This window comes from Centruroides sculpturatus, unplaced genomic scaffold (assembly GCF_000671375.1).
Source record: "Centruroides sculpturatus isolate CEXI.00-Female unplaced genomic scaffold, Cexi_2.0 scaffold227, whole genome shotgun sequence".
NCBI lineage: Eukaryota > Metazoa > Arthropoda > Arachnida > Scorpiones > Buthidae > Centruroides > Centruroides sculpturatus.
In genome coordinates, this window is record NW_019384481.1 from 137,842 (window position 1) to 155,403 (window position 17,562).

Consider the following 17,562-nt stretch of genomic DNA (forward strand, 5'->3'; position numbering starts at 1 on the left):
TCCTTTATTTTATTGTTGTATTCTTTTTGCTTTTGTTGTTTGATCATCACGTTCTGCTCCCTTTGTAGGTGTTTCTGACACAGCCTGACTTCCCTCTTTAGCATTTCCAGGCTCCCAGTCCACCAGTGCGTTTTTCCACTTTCTAGTTGTAGCTTGGGCTATTGCCCTTGACATTGTTTCAGTTAGTCTGTCAGCATATTTATCAATCTTGTCTAGGGTGTTAGGGAGTCTTAATTGTTTATTCTCCAATCCTCAGTGAAAGCGTGCCTGAAAAGGTCCCAGTTCATTCTCTTTGTGTAGTTGTTGTCAGTTGTAATTGCCTGGTAAATACCACTTAATTCCATGAGAATGTAGCGATGGTCACTCGCTGAAGGAGTTAGTTGTGTTTCACAGTACTCTATGTAATGGCCCATCTCTGTGAGGGCTATGCAAACATTGATCTAACCCTGTCTGTGAAAAAGGTAGGGATCTGAAGTATTTAGTGACATGCATTCATTTGTGTCTATCCAGTCACTCAGCAGTCTGCCCCTGTGATCCTCTTCTTCGTGAAACCATAAGAGAGATTTTCTGTTTACGTCCCTAGCAGCAGCCACTATGTAATGCTTGCTTTTAATAGTTTTGATGATGTTGTCTAACTCTTCCACACAGCCTTTGTCATCATATGCAGGTGAGAAATAGACACTTATAATGTATAGAGGAGGTTCTTAGTTATCGCCACCATTGTTATTCAGGCTGAGTTAAGATCAGTTATCATTGCTACATCAATATTTGTATTTTGGAGGATGACTCCACTTTTGAGTTTGTTGTCCTGGCTATTGTTGTACACTTGCTAGTTACTGAGATGGGTAATTGAACTGTTAACAGTGTATGGCTCCTGAATTATGATGTCTGTGTTTACATTGTTGGCCATTTTAACAACTAATGAGTTAGCTGCTTTCCCTCTCTGTGTATTTATCTGCAGTATCCTGATTTTATCAGTTTGTTCATCCATTTTTTTTGGTTGTTCTGAATTATAATTAATTAGATTTACTGAGTTATTCATATGTTGTCTGTTTTACAATTAACTTTTTGTAGCTTTTTACAATTGGGCAACTATTTGCAAATGTATGTGCCTTGTATCATGTCCTTTCCCCTCTGGTAGCTTTTTGTTAACTTTTGTGCAGTTTGTGCACCTTGCTTCCTCTTCAACATTTGGGCATTCTTTGTATTTATGTTTTCTGGCACAGTGACTGCACCTCTCCCTTGAGTCACAGTGCCTTGCCAGATGCTTGAAGCCAGTGCATCTGAAACACCTTATTATAGGGATAAAATCATTCACTATCAGAGTGCTCCAATCATAGTGGAGCCATTTTTAGGTTTATCAGTTTGGTCCTGAGCATTGGGGTTACACTCAGGACAATGTGTTGCCTGTCCTCCCTATTTTATGGAGATATGGCTGTTTTGAATTCTACTTCTGAGCTGTATGCCTCTCTGAACACCTTTTCCCTTAACCCTCTGTTTTGGTCATATACTTTTTTCACTACTTCTTCCCAGTTGTCTTTCCCAGTTGTCAAGGGTGATTATCCTTAATGCACCCTTGACATTAAGGATAATCACCCTTGGTCTTTGCTTCAAGGATCTGGTGATTTTCACTTTTCCCTTTATGGCTGGCTGAGCTTCAATTGCCTGCTTTAGTATATCAAAGTCTTGCTCTGTTTGTATCCTTATTTTCAGTGATTCGCTTGAGAGAAGTGTTACCTTCTTTACCTCTAGGTTGAGGCTTGTCGGATCCACTGTCTCTTGCAGTGCATTCATAACTTCCGCTGGGCACAGTTGTTCCCCTTCTGTACTTGTGTTTGGAGATATTATGAGCTTGGGGTATTTTTCCGTGCTTTCCTTTCCTGCCATCAGTTCAGTAATTAGCTTTGTAGATCCACTTCCTCTCTGTGGATCCTGTTTAATAATATCAGCATAAGTTGGTTTTGCTATAGGGTCTGACCTTCTCAGTGCCAGCACCATGCCAAAAAGGTCATGTGTGACAGCGTGCATGTCCAATGCTGCTTACCTAATATTCTTACAGATCCATGTGCTTTTACAAGAAGGGCTTCCAAAATAGTGTTCAGCCCTTTGGAGATAGTCTCTAACAAGGTTTTCTCTGGGTATCCATTATTATCTGCAGAGTTACAATTATAACCGACAATCATAGACAAGCCGTTCAGCTGATGGTGAAGTGTCGATTGATTACACCTGTGCCATGTGACTAGATATCATGCCAGTCAGCTAAGGCATCACATGTGACTAAACAATAGAACTGTTCTTCTGTGTCAAAGAGACCCTTATTACATCTTCCAGATCTGTGTATAGAGCATGGGATGACAAACCCAGTGATATGCGACCCTCAAGGAAAGAGCTATTAAACTATTTCGTATTATAAATATATTATATATTATAAAATAATAGCATTGCTTAGCACTAGTTTCAAATTATACTAATAATTAATTGAAACTGTGCATTAATGGTTTCATTTTTATTGTATAATTAAAAAAGAATTAATATCAGTGCAAAATTATTAAAAATTTTTTCCCTTCTCATTTTTTGTAACTTAGAATCAATTGAAAATTACAATTTTCATATTTATATAAAGTATAAGTTTTCATCAATATTTTTTATTCTACATAGTTTCATTTGCTTGTTTCAAAAGAGTTTAAATTTTATTATTGTCACTTTAAAAGTTTTTGATGTATTCAATAATATAAATATTGAAGTATTATAACTTACCCATTCTTGATTATATGAATCTCTAAGATCATTAACAGCTTTCGAATCCCAATATTTACGAATTCCAAAAAGAGTTGAAGCCCAAAAGCCATTTTCAGCCATGATGACAAAATAAACAAAAAATCCTGCTGCTGCTTGCATCATGCCAATTTGACCATAAGCTATAGATATTAATCTATAAAAATTAATAAATAATTAGAAACAATAAATATATACATAAAGAACAAAGAAAGTGTGTAAGTGTAACTACTTAATTTAAACAACTTTAAATTAAGTAGTTAACTTAAATTTAAATATTAAAAACAAATATTGGCTTTCCTCTTATTCATGACTTAAATGTTGAATGTTAAATGAAAATATTAGTCATAAATAAAACTCTGGTGGAGTAGAAGCAATTTACGGTTCCTCTGTGGTGATTTCTATTTTATTTATCATTTTGTTATCTTACTCAATTTAGTTATTTAAATTTTATATATAATTTCTCTAAAAACAATAATTATTATTATGAAATTTACCTTTCATTTACTAGTTTATCTTTTAAGGGATCACGTGGCTGTCTTTTCATGATATCACTTTCTGGTTTTTCATAGGCTAGAGAAATTGCAGGAACCTATAAATAATCGAATAAATTAAAAATTACAGATTTTTTGGAGAGTGCAGTTTAAATTGAGCTTTTAGTATAACATTTTAATTATTTTGAATTTTAAAATTCAAAATAATAAAAAAGCTATACTAAATTTATTGGAATATTAAACATATTAAAAAAATTAAAATGCTGTGAATATACAGATATGAAAAATTAAGTAATTACTGATGTTTCAATGATTCAACAAAAGTGGACAATAAAAAAAATAATGTCAAAAATCAAAATAAAGCAACACTCATTTCTAGGGTTTATGAAAAAATTTGCAATGAATCTTTCAATTATTTATAAAATAATGAAAATAATATAACAAAATTTTTAATTTTATTATGAATATGAACATTCTGTTCAAAAATATAGAAAGATATTACAATATCTTATTTTATCTACTCTTATTTAAATTTATGAGAAAAGTAGATAATATTGCTATTTTATAAATTTAAGAGAGAATCCAAAGTTACAAAATTTATAAAAAAAACTTTTTGAACAAAAGTAAATGACTGCAAATGTATATATGTAAATAACTATAATTTTAATTTTATTGTTTTTGTTTTACCAGTTTTCATTTTCTATCTGATGATGCCAAAACAACTTTTTTGTATTCAACAAACTTTTTTTTACCACTTACTTTATATCAGCTATTTTCTAAACTTTTAATGAACTTAAACAGTGCTTAGGTTACAGAATTTATGACTATTATATATCTCATTATTTAATTTTCTCATTAGCTTATACTTATTTCATATTTGATAAATTAATGAAAGATACCACAAAAAAATTCTGTCATAATATGCAGATTATTTAATCTTATTTCCTTGAATAAGATTTTATACTTAGATAACATATTTCAAGACAGTTAAATATGCAATAAAATTATTATTATATTATATACTACTTAATTAAATAAAAAACTTCATTTTTCAAATTTTGTTTTGCAAATTTAAAAATATAGAAACAAAAAATAAATAGTTTTTAATCTGCACAGAAATATCCTTTTAAAAAAATTAATTATTATTGCTTATTGACAAAGGTCTAAAATGCATTATCAAAGTTTTTAATTATATCATAATATTAATAAAATATTAATGACTTGATTATGTATACTCTGTATTCAAAAACAACAGTTACATATAAGTATAACATTTATATTTAGTTATGTGTACTCAGTTGAATTTTTATATATACAAACATTATATAACTAGCTTCTTGACTTTCAAAAAGACAATATATCAGGAAGAACTTTTATCTATTTTCTGCTTGACAAAGCATAGGAAGTAATAAAGCTTCAAGAAACAAACTTTGCCAACTGCCAGTCACATGACAACTCAGGACAAAGGAATTGGAAAATACAAAAACACCTGAAAGTCTAACTTTCCCTCATTAGACATTCAGCTAGTCAGCCAGACACGCAGCCAATTGACAAAGAAAACATTACTTTGGCTCTTGCATCCTATTTTTGTACATAACAGGATTTTTATATAGTTGTGGCTAATATATTGTGAAAATGGAGACTTGCAATATACTGTATATAATATACCCACACATACTTGATATACTTTTTAAAAGATTTGTATGATATCTTTAACATAAATATTAGTCTGTTATAATGCAATGTATTATATTTTAAAATTTTGTCTTTTATTGCTGCATAATTTTAAATCTAATTTAATATTATAATTTCAAATGAGTTATAAATTTTAAGTTTTTTTATAACCAAAAATCTGAAATTAATATTTTAGTTTTTAATTTGTCAGCAATTTATTTAGTATACATTAGTAACTACTGTATTTGAATAAAGCAGTTTATATGATTCAAGTCAATTAATGATGTTGATTCTGCATTGTTTAGTATGATTAATTATTTACATTTTAAAATAAAATAAAAATAAAATCCTCTTACCATATCAGTGCCTAAATCAATACATAAAATAGTAACAGTTCCTAATGGCAAAGGAATATTTGCTAATATAAATAATAAAAATGGAGTAATCTCGGGGATGTTGCTCGTAAGAGTATAAGCAATAGACTTTTTCAAATTATCAAAAATAAGCCTTCCTGTAAAATAATAAGAATTATATCACTTCAAGATTTCTGTTCTATATCATTAAAAGTTAAACATTTCAAAAAATTAAATTACAAAAATTACATATTACACATAAATTTAAAATATTTAATATAAATTAGTGTTTATAAGTTTTAAATTATTCAAAAATACTTTCACAAACATTAAAATAAAATAACTATTATATAATATAACTAAATATATTATTTGATAATTGTTATTTGCTGTAAATGTAATCAGTATTTAAATATAACTGTATAATAAATTAATACAAATTTTTATAAAGATAATCTCAATGGACTATTCAAATATCAATAGCTTACAAAATTTCTTGGAATCAATTTCATACATTAAGAATAATATCATAAAGAAATATTGTTTTTGTTTCAAAATCATAAGAATATAATACAATGTGCAGATTATTATTTATAAATCCAAAAAACAAAATGCTTAAAATATTCAGGACTCAATTATTTATTTGGTTAACACATTTGTTGAGACCTTTATTATCTTAGCTTTGGATAACTGTAATCTGTTCTATAATCAGAAGTGAGCAGACTCTCAAGTCCATGTGTGGCTGAAAAAACACTTTCTCATTCACCCACCAGTCTTGTAAAGTGTAGAGGAAACCCTCTACACTTATGGATAGAAGAGATTACATTTGGGATTCAAAGTTTACAAGATGATGTCACAATGTGGTCATCACAAATTTCAGTAGTACTGTTTACGTGGCTAAGCCTTCGTATGAACCTTTATTGAGCAAAGGGACAAAGTATGCTTCTCAAACATTTTCAAGAAATTTGAAGTTAAAAAATTCTGAGCAATGTATTAGTAAGTTTTGCATAACATATCATCAAAGACTGCATGGTTCAGTAAGTATGTGTCTTATCCATATTTACAAGATCACTGGTTTGTATCTCAATGAGACCTTTCTTCAAATCAAAAAAATTTTTATGTAAAATAATTGTAAATGGTACATGGATTTATATATTTGCTATTTATTCTATATTAAAAATGTATTTTCTTTCTGTAAAAAATCATTTTTCAATGTCACTTTTCTGAAAAACAAAAATTTGAAAAATGTACCTTCTTCAACTCCTGTAACAATAGATGCAAAATTGTCATCTAATAAAATCATGTCAGCTGCTTGTTTACTAACATCACTTCCTGCAATACCCATTGCCACACCTATATTAATTTAAATGAAAGATATTAATATACATAACATATAAACATTTATATCAAATATACATAAGAATAAAAATTGCCAAAAGCATTACAAAACAGAATTATTTAGATCAGTTAATTTATCGATGATTAAACAAAGTTTACTTACCTTATTTACTCGCATGTAAGATGAGGTTTTTATTAATTTTTCACTGTTTTAAAAACCTAAGTTGTCCTATATGCATGAGTGAAAGATTTTTTGGGTTTTTGCAATAATTTTTGTGAACCATGTCTAGTTTATGCTGTCATTATAGCAGGGTACTGTTGAGATCAAGGTGAATGGTGCTTTCAAAGAGATGGTCCAAAAATAGCTTGTCACTTTGCAACGATTATAAATGTAATTATTTCATATTTGTTAAATTGGTATTTTTAATGAATATTTACACATTCTGAATCATTAAAAATAAACTTTCTCTGGTCATGTGCATTATAATCTTTTGGGTTTCCTATGTGGATGTCAGGTGCATAGAAAAACATTCCTCAAGAGCTGATAGCAAAGTCATTCAGGAAATACTGCATTTCAAATTTACTCAACAACAGATCAGAGGACGATGCTTTGTGGAGTGAGAGTGAAAAAGAAGAGAGTTGTAATGAAGCTTCAGAGGGAGAATCCAAGTAGACAAAAGGTGATAGCGTTAAAAAATCATAGTTGTTTGCCTTAATACATGTATTTGATAATATTTTATTTGTGATTAAACAAAATAAAATTAGAATTGTATTAATAAATCTAATTTTCTTTATTTTGATTTTTAAAGTCTCACCTCGTCTTATATGCGAGTAAATACAGTAATTATTAATATTTATTTTGCCTAATCATAAATCACACAAAACAAAATTTATTAGATAACATTAATCAAATTATTAAATAAGCAATAATTTCTTATACTTTGGTATATCTGTAACTGGGTACATCTCGTCTTTTAGTGTTATAAGCAGTGAGCAATAAATTAGGATATAATCATTAAGTTACATGAAAATAAAACAATTTTAAAATTACAATATATTCTTACCAATATCAGCTTTCTTTAAAGCAGGAGAATCATTGACACCATCTCCTGTTACTGCAACAATAGCACCTAATTTTTGGCAACCTTCTACTATAATTAATTTTTGCTGGGGAGATGTTCGAGCAAACACAATTTCAGTGTGATATCTTAGAAGATCATCCATTTGTTCCGGTGACATATCTCTAAGTTGACCGCCATGCACAACTGCTGCCATAGCATCTCTAAAATTTAGGAAATACATTCATTTAAATAAAAATTTTATCAGGTTTTCTATAATTTATATTCATAAGAATGGCATTTGAAATTAATTGAAATTCATGCAATATAGTGAAAATGATAAAATATACATTTGTGATTACAAAAACATTCTCATTTTTTTACGTTTGAATAATAATTCCTATTAATATTCCTTGGTTAGAAACTCAAATACATATTGAAAATCATTTACAGTGTATTCTTGATTATCCATCTAATGGTAGGGGAAGACTACAAATAATCAAAAAACATGGATAATCTGAAGTACATAATACATTGTATTCTATTGAAGAACTAATCAAAATCTCCTATACTCATAAAATTATAAATATTATAGTAAAAAGACCTTCATTGGACCAAGCTCAAACTTTTAAAAATTATTAATCACGTAGTATTCATTAAGACATACAAACTTAAAATAATAAAAATCATTTCTTCACAAAATGATTTCTTAATGACTCTAATCTGCAATTCTTAATGGTTCTAACTGACATTCTCACATACTACAATCATTATGTTTTGTACTTTTACTATTTTAAAAAATTATTTTCTAGCTTGCAAGTAATTTCTAAACTTTAACTGAGAAAGAAGTTAATGCTGATACAATTAGAGGTTCAATAGCAGCATGCAAAGATGTAGATCAGAGATTGCCAATCTTTTTCTAAAAAAGACCACATAAGCTGGACAAGACAAGTCCAGCTTAATAACAACAGACATAAATCGGAGGGTTAATTTGGTGTTGATTGGCTGTGATGACCTCTTGCTAACCTGTTTTGCATATTTCTTAATTTTTTCCAGGTAGGTAAATTGATTTATTTCTTTAATTTTTATTTGTTAGTTTTATTTTATTACTTTAAATTCCATTCATTTGTAATGTTATGGCATCAGGTCATCACAGTTTGTTTACTAGTTAATTGACTATGTTTAGAATAATATGTAGTAATTATCATGTATGGGATTTTGTATTATGTTTTTGTAATTATATTTTTGTACCGGATATTTTATTCATGTACTGAAATTGTATTATGCACAAGATGTTGCATACAGTATATGTAATGATTATTATATATTATGTTTTGATTTTTGCATGTACAGACTTGGACTTTGTACAGGATTACCTTTTTACTGTATTTGTTTATGGGGGCAATACTTGTTTGATGTTTTCCTTTTTTGTTCCCAATATAAAGAATATTTGTATCTTGTACTAAATAAATAATAATAATAACAGACATAAATCAATATGAAATTTACAATTGCTTTTTATCATCATCAAAATTGAGAGTAAATTTTGTGGAACCCAATATTAAACTTTCCTTTAGATATTTGTTGAATAGTAATGTTTGATATTTTAATTTTGTATATTTTACTTTCAAAAAGCTTTGTACATTGAAACAAAAACAGAAAATATTCCTGTGAAAGCTTCTTAAAACTTTTAAAATTTTCTTTTGGTAGAGATTTGTTAAAATTTAACAAACCCCCTTCTTTAAACAGATTTTTATAAAAATTATTTGCAGCAGGATCTAGTAATTACAGTTAACTTTTCGAAAGTTTATATGCTTTAAACTAAGTTAGTTTGAATGTTGATAAAACACATCACAGAAAACAAGCTATGTAGACCAGATAAATATGCTCTGAAGGTAATATTGGGCTGTGGGTTGCAGATTGGAGATCCCTGATCTACACGATTCACAAATATACAAAGTACATATGACTGTTGTATTAAGGATTTGTTCAAGTATTTTCTACCTTCATCACTAGTTGTGAGTAGCTTTTGATAGTGCATGAATAACCTTCAAATCAGATAATCAAAAATACACTGCACATATATTTGAGGACTGTAAAAATCTAAATATAAAGTCAAACTTCTAAACAACATATTGCTAGAAACATAAAAATGGTCATTGTTCATAGGTGGCCATGTTTGGAGGTTATTTCATATGTATTTTTGTTCAAAAAAGTTCCTGAAAACATAGCTGCTGTTTAGAGATGATTATTGTTATTAGGTGACTGTTATTAGAAGTTCAACTGTATAAACTTTTTAAAAAAAATAAATATCAAAACAAAATTTGTATTGATTATTATAAAAAAGAACAGAAATTTATAAATTATTTTTAATTAATACTATAATATGTTTCTTGTCTAGCCTTGGTATATACTTGTGAGCACTATGTTGGCCTCTTTATTAATTAAAGAGGCTAACATAGTGCTCACAAGTATATTTTTAATTAATTTAAAATTTACTTCTAAACATTAAATTCTTTATGAGATAATGATACTGTTCTCGTTATAAAATTTTATTTCAATTTAATTGAATTAATTAGCTTTAAAATAGTTTGTAATCTAGCTTTTTAGTTTAATAATAATAATAATAATAATTTTTGGTTGCTATGCCTTGACTCTGGTCTGGCATAGTACACAGCCACTGGTATCAACTGAGTATAACCCACTAAATACTGTATTATAATAATAATAATAACAATAATGAGGTTGCGGCCAGTTTTCATCTCTAAAATGTCAAACATCAAGCACTATTATCTTATAAGTGGCACTCAATGTTATGTTTATGCTTTAAAGATGAAAACTTTGACTGCAATTTTGCTAATAATAAAACTAACTGCTAAAGTTCGGGTTACCAAAAAACATTTAATCAGAAACATTTTCAAGTTTCAATTGTGTAGTTTATAACAAACTTTACATATTCAGCTGTTTCATTTATGCCATGTACTAATAAACTGTTACACATTACACAAAATGCTTAGTTTTATTAAACAGATATTGAAATATATACCTATTTCAACATCTGCAGAAATCAGATTAGCATTTCAAGAAGTGACCAGAAAAAATAGACAGACTTTGAAACTAATATTTATTACAGGATGTTCTAGCACTTCAAGAAATGGAAATTTCAGCATGTGGCTAAGACATGTATATTCATACTGGATTAAATAAAAATGATTCCATTAAGAAATAAAATGAAACTTTAATAAAAATCTAAACATCATCTTAACAAGAATTTAAAATTTTATTTAATCTTGTTTTGTATGTAAATAACTGAATTTTGTTACCAATAATAAATGCATATTAACAGTAATACCTTGGATTAACATTTTCTACTGGGATATCTAATCTTTCTGCAATATCTTCTATTGTTTCATTTCCTTCAGAAATTATACCAACTGATTTAGCAATTGCTTTAGCTGTAATAGGATGATCCCCTGTCACCATAATTACCTAAAAATAGAAATATTTTCAATAAATTATTCATTAAAATTACAATCATCAATTTGAAAGAAAATTATTTTAAGCCTTTTATAACTTCTCCATTTATTTGCTGAAAGTAAATATATTCAGATTCTATAAGAATATTTTAAAATAATTCAATAAAGAATCTTCAAATACTGGATTAAAATACAAAAATAATCCTTCATCAAACCCTTTAACTGGTATTAAACAAGAGTAAAATTACATGCAAACGTTTTCGGATCCTCCCTGGGTCCTTTCTCAAGCAACTATTCTTCTTTAAAATTCATTAGAACAAACTTCTTCAAAATTGCGATATTCGAAAAACTACTTCTTCCAAACCACATTTCAAAAGTCGAAATTCAAATATCAATGTAAGTCACGTGCATTCCAGTATTCTGTAATGTAATGCTCATTCTTCTTAAAAAGATTTTTATGGATTTTTACATTAACAAAAAAATAAATAAAGAAAAAATAAAATAGCATATCAGCGGGTATGAGGTTTTAATACCCTATTTATTATACGTATTTATTAATGTGAATCCTCCTTCTGGAGTAGGGCCTGCCATGCTAGGGACAGGGTAATCTCATCCCTCGAGTTAATAGGTGCAGAAGTGTTGTATGCTTTGCAAATTTCCATTTGTTCCAACCACTTGAGGTGGTCCATAAACGGTGTAGTAATGAGGAGTTTGGCGTTGTCGAAGTTTGCCGAAATCTCCGGGTCTGACACATACATGGATAACGACGTAGAACCCCTTTTGTGGAGGATGTCCCGTCGGTGTTCAGTCCATCTGACACCAATAGCACGTCTAGTAGCACCAATGTAGACCAGTTCCCTCAAATCTATGGTCCGTGAGGGGAACAGCGTATACTCCTGGTAGCTTATACTCGTTAGGTTTATCTTTTTCATTGCGTAGAAGCTTAAACATAGATGGGCATCTTCTGTATGATAAGCGTACTCCTTGTTTTTTAGCTATTTTTTGATACAGGGACGTTAGGAACGGGTTGTATGTGACTGGAACGAGGCGGTGGTCTTGTTCCACACTGTCCCTATTCTGTGGAGGAGTAGGTGGGAGGCCGTTGGTGAATTGTTGTGCTAATTTATGGACCATGGTGTTGAATCCATGTTGAGTAGCAATGTTATGCAAATAGTTCAATTCTTGAACTAAAGTATCCTGTGTTGAGCAATGGGTGTAGGCCCTCTTAACCAGTGCTCTAAACGCTGCCATTTTATACCTGAATGGATCACAGGAGTTCGCTGGGATATACGTTGGGAGGTGACAAGATTTGCAGTAGACAGATGTGTATATGATGTCTCCTCCAAATGCAATGTTCAAGTCAAGAAAATGTACCTCGGAATCACCATGTTGCTCAAGTTCTATGGTAAGGCCATACGGATTGTCGTTCATTTTATTCACAAGAAGGGTGATGTTAGGTTCGTGCCTCCATAAAATAATGATGTTGTCTATGTATCGCTTGTACAATATGATGTCGTGGCTGAATCTCGGAATTATTTTATTTTCCAGCTGTCTGATTACCAGTTCACACAGGTTGCCTGAGACCGCACTTCCCATAATTCGTAATAGAAAATCTCGGAGTGCGCAAAAACATGGTGGTAATTCAATTGATGGATATAAAGAACGGAAATCCATGACCGAGATGTATGCGGGCTTTTCGGTGTTTTTGAAAAATACTATTAACTCCGCCGGATTGGAGATGGAGTATCGGTAATCTTGTAACTTTGGAGAGATGAAATTGTGCAAGAATGCTTCAAACTTGTGCATGGGTGCTGTGGCCTTATTAACCACAGGTCTCAATTTGTGGCCTTGTTTATGCATCTTAGCAAAAGTGAAAAGCTTGGGCGTATCCGAGGCGTCCATAACTATATCCCGCATTCCAAGAGCTGCAGCCAGTTTAGAGTTAGATAAGCATTTAACCTTGTTGTGTAGTTTGTTGATTACATTGTTTTGTTGTACGACGCATCTGGTAGCATTAATGTATTCATGCATCTCCTTTTCATACGTGTTCCTTTTCATTAAGACCGACATTTTGGTCTTATCAGCTTTGATCACTGTAATATTATTGCATAACCATTTAATTGCGCGTGAAAGGTTCTCTTTAAAGCGATATACTTGCGCATTATCCTTTCGGTTCTTAAGTTTGCATGTGGCCATCCATCTATAATATTCATTTTGTACAGTTGACATGCCCTGTATCAGTCTTTCTAGGTCAGGTACGCATGTTTTTAGGGTCTCTCTTTTGGTAGGAGTTGGGGCATACGCTGCGTCATCCACAAAAGGGGTTCTACGTCGTTATCCATGTATGCGTCAGACCCGGAGATTTCGGCAAACTTCGACAACGCCAAACTCCTCATTACTACACCATTTACGGACCACCTCAAGTGGTTGGAACAAATGGAAATTTGCAAAGCATACAACACTTCTGCACCTATTAACTCGAGGGATGAGATTACCCTGTCCCTAGCATGGCAGGCCCTACTCCAGAAGGAGGATTCACATTAATAAATACGTATAGTAAATAGGGTATTAAAACCTCATACCCGCTGATATGCTATTTTATTTTTTCTTTATTTATTTTTTTGTTAACGTAAAAATCCATAAAAACCTTTTTAAGAAGAACAAGCATTACATTACAGAATACTGGAATGCACGTGATTTACATTGATATTTGAATTTCGACTTTTGAAATGTAGTTCGGAAGAAGTAGTTTTTCGAATATCGCAGTTTTGAAGAAGTTCGTTCTACTGGTCTTCGTTCTAATGAATTTTAAAGAAGAATAGTTGCTTGAGAAAGGACCCAGGGAGGGATCCGAAAACGTTTGCATGTAATTTTACTCTTGTTTAATACCAGTTAAAGGGTTTGATGAGGGATTATTTTTGTATTAAAATAATTCTTCAGTGTTTTTCTTACTTAGAAAAGAAAAAGAATATTTCTTTAATACAGTACTGTAATTATTCAATTATCCAAAAAATTGATGAACTAAAATTGATTTTAGAGAGTACAAATTCAAGAAATTATGAAGTTTTTAAGTGATAATAATTGTTGGTTCTTTTCTATACCCTCTTTGTGCTAACCTGTTATCAATACTTGTGTTAGATTTCATTTATTACAGTACAAATAGAAAAGCATGAATAATGAGTCACTGGTTTCTAATACAGTGGTACATTGTACTTCAAATGACTAACTTTGAATGTTCCTGAGTTTGAATGCTAAATTCAAACCAGAGTTTGAACAATGCTTCTACTTTCAAACTACAGACATAATGAAAAAAATGTGTTCAATGCATAAATGCCATCTGTTGTGTGTCCAAATCATCTCTTACTGTGAAAGCATCTTTTGTGTTATGATCATGTATTTTCAATGCTCTTTTCTTTATTTTTGATGTGTTTGGTTATATATACAAGATCCAATGGTCCATAAAAGAAAGACAAGTGTAAATAACAAAATGAATCCAAAAGTTAGGTACAAACACGGTTACATTTCTACATAATCACCATGAAGTTTGAGGCATTTGTCATATCTGTCATATCTGTGGATGAGCTTTTCCATCCCCTTGTCATAGAATGTTGCCACCAATGACTTGAGATAGGCCCTAACATTGTTTTGAAGATCGTCATTAGTCTTGAACCTCTGCCCTCCTAGTCACTTTTTCTGTTCAGGAAAGAGGTGGAAGTCACTCAGCACTAAATCAGGACTATATGCTAGGTGTTTAAAGGTAGTGAAGACTTCTACCCAGCTTGGAACTTTTTAAAGTGTGAAGACCTCTTTTCTGAACTGAAAATGTGGTTAGCAGGACAGAGGTTTGAGACTAATAACGATCTTCAAAACAACATTGTTAAGGCCATCTCAATACACTGGCAGCAACATCCTATGACAAGGGGATGGAAAAGCTCATCCACAGATATGACAAATGCCTCAATCTTCACATTGATTATGTCAAAAAGTAACCATGTTTGTACTTAACTTTTGGTAATAAATTAATTTTATTATTTACACTTGTCTTTGTTTTATGGACCATCGGAGCTTGAAAAAAAAACCATCCTCGTATATATAGATAACTCCTACCTAATAACCATGTCATCCAAGAAGAGTGTGGAAGCAACAAAGTCTAAGAAGAAGGCTATAGTATTGGCGATTGAAATGAAAAAGAAACTAATAGTGAAGCATGAAAGTAGTACTTGTGTGCAGGATCTGGCTTGCTTAAGATTCCATGTTTAAGATGCTGAAGTCAATGGTGTACACCATTCTTAAGAACAAAAAGGCAGTAAAAGAAGCAGTAAAAGCAGCAAATGTAACTAAAGGTGTGACAATGTTGACCTCCAGGAGATTATGTTATTGAGGAGATGGAAACCTCTCTTAGCGTGGACAAATGAAAAGCAATTGGCTGGTGATATCATTTCTGAAAGGATTATTTATGAAAAAGCCAAGCTATGCATAGTGATCTTAAGAAATGGGACATCACTACTTCTCACTAAGGTACAGTAAATGCAACTTTTATTTTACTATGCAGTATACAATTAAAAACATATGGCTTGGGTACATCTTTAATTTATGAAAATTTCTAAAGAGCTTTAGAATAAATTGTATACATAAGAAAGAATAAAGAAATTTGTAAGATATAAGTCAAAATCCTTATTAACAATTTAATACTGTTATTAAGAATAATGATTTATATCTTACCAATTTTTTAATTCTTTCTTATGTATACAGTTTACTCTAAAGATCTTTTGAGATAGGAATTTTCATAAATAAAAGATGTACCCAAGCCATATTTTTTTAATCAAACAAAGAGAAATATCAATATTAGCAAAGAAACTGAAAAAAAAAGAGATTTGTATGTAAATATATTTAAGAGAGAATATGCAAAGAAATAGATAGTTCCAAACTCTAAAATGGCTAAGTTATGCATTGATAATATGGAAAGTATAATTTGTTTTTTACACACATATAAATGAAAAGAATTAGATAAACTGAAATATGTTCAGTTAAAGTTTACCTAGATGTTCGAAATCACTTTCCTATCTATAAAGAAGGATTACTAATATTTATTAATATTCATTCACAATAAAATATTAAAATACTGTTATAATCAACCTACCTTAATACCTGCACTACGACACTTAGCCACTGCATCAGGGACAGCAGCACGAGGTGGATCTATCATAGCAACCAATCCCACAAACCTTAAATCTTTTAATGGAAAATTTTGTTCATCCGAATCAAAAGGATATCCAGGTGGATACTTATCAGGAGGCAACTCAAAATCACAAAAACCTAAAATATTAAGACAAAAGATTGATAATTTTAAAAAATTTAATAAATGTTTAAATTCATTATGTTCTAAATAAACAATTTCATAGAGATTTTATTAAAGATAATATTCTATTTATTTAAAAGTTTCTAAACATAAAAGTCTCCTCTAACATTTAAGTTCATAAGTGATTTTAGTTATAAGTATCAATTTGTTTTTACAGTCATATTTACAACTAAGAATCAAGAGCTAGAAATAAAACTAAACCAATAAGCATTCACATACTAAAATAATAATTGGTTAACTTCTAACTCTAACTCTTGATTTCTGAATGTGAATAAAAACATTAAAAATTCTCTCATTGACAAAAAGTTACATGTCCAGATAAAATTGTCCAATTACTGAAAGCTCAAAATGCAGCTTTGTCTCAAACAGGAAGGCTACGTACAGTAGATGATTACAGTTGTGGTCTCATTGCACACCAAATAATGTCACCAGAGTAACTTATAATTGCTACTCCAGTATCCTATAGAAAGGCTCGTTGTATACATAATTTTCAGTTTACCTGTTGTTTGAAAGTCTTTGAATGCCAGGCATACCTATACAACAAGTCAACAACATTACACACTGCTGAGTGAGTTTGAGAAAGGCCAGCATCATCAGGCTGAGAGAAACAGGATAGTGTTTTGCTGAATTGCCTGCTATCTGGAATGTTCTGATTTGTGATAGACTAATTATTGGATTGGTATCAGAACTGCTTTATATCACGATGCTCAATAAAAAATCAGATATTCAATTATTGGTTTATCAGTTATTTTTAAACCTATATATGATATTTCCAATATTGTAGGGAGGTTAAATATATCTTGTGTAATAGCTCATTTTGCTGATATTTTAAGTTTTTAACATTCTCATAAACACTGCTAATTAGACTTTCTTAATACTTCATTTAGAAAAGGAAATAAGCACCAAACTGACACAATGTGAGACATTTTCAAGAATTAGATAGTTTTGATGAACCCAAAGCTTCAGTTTGTATAAAAGTGAAACACAGCTTTAAAGAAACAAAAAAGAAAATCTGTTTTTAACAATATTTAATTG

At 30.4% G+C, this 17,562-nt stretch overlaps 1 protein-coding gene across 2 annotated transcripts in view; it reads right to left on the minus strand.

The window, feature by feature from the left end:
* Positions 1–17,562, minus strand: part of LOC111621442 (sodium/potassium-transporting ATPase subunit alpha-like) — a 55,336-nt gene that overhangs the window by 13,366 nt on the left and 24,408 nt on the right. For both annotated transcript variants that reach the window (XM_023363590.1, XM_023363589.1), the window contains 7 exons: positions 16,309–16,484; positions 11,045–11,181; positions 7,699–7,916; positions 6,548–6,649; positions 5,300–5,454; positions 3,273–3,367; positions 2,758–2,932 (listed from right to left, as the gene is read on the minus strand). In XM_023363590.1, the coding sequence (XP_023219358.1) occupies positions 2,758–2,932; positions 3,273–3,367; positions 5,300–5,454; positions 6,548–6,649; positions 7,699–7,916; positions 11,045–11,181; positions 16,309–16,484 (1,058 nt within the window). The remainder of the gene's footprint in view (positions 1–2,757; positions 2,933–3,272; positions 3,368–5,299; positions 5,455–6,547; positions 6,650–7,698; positions 7,917–11,044; positions 11,182–16,308; positions 16,485–17,562) is intronic.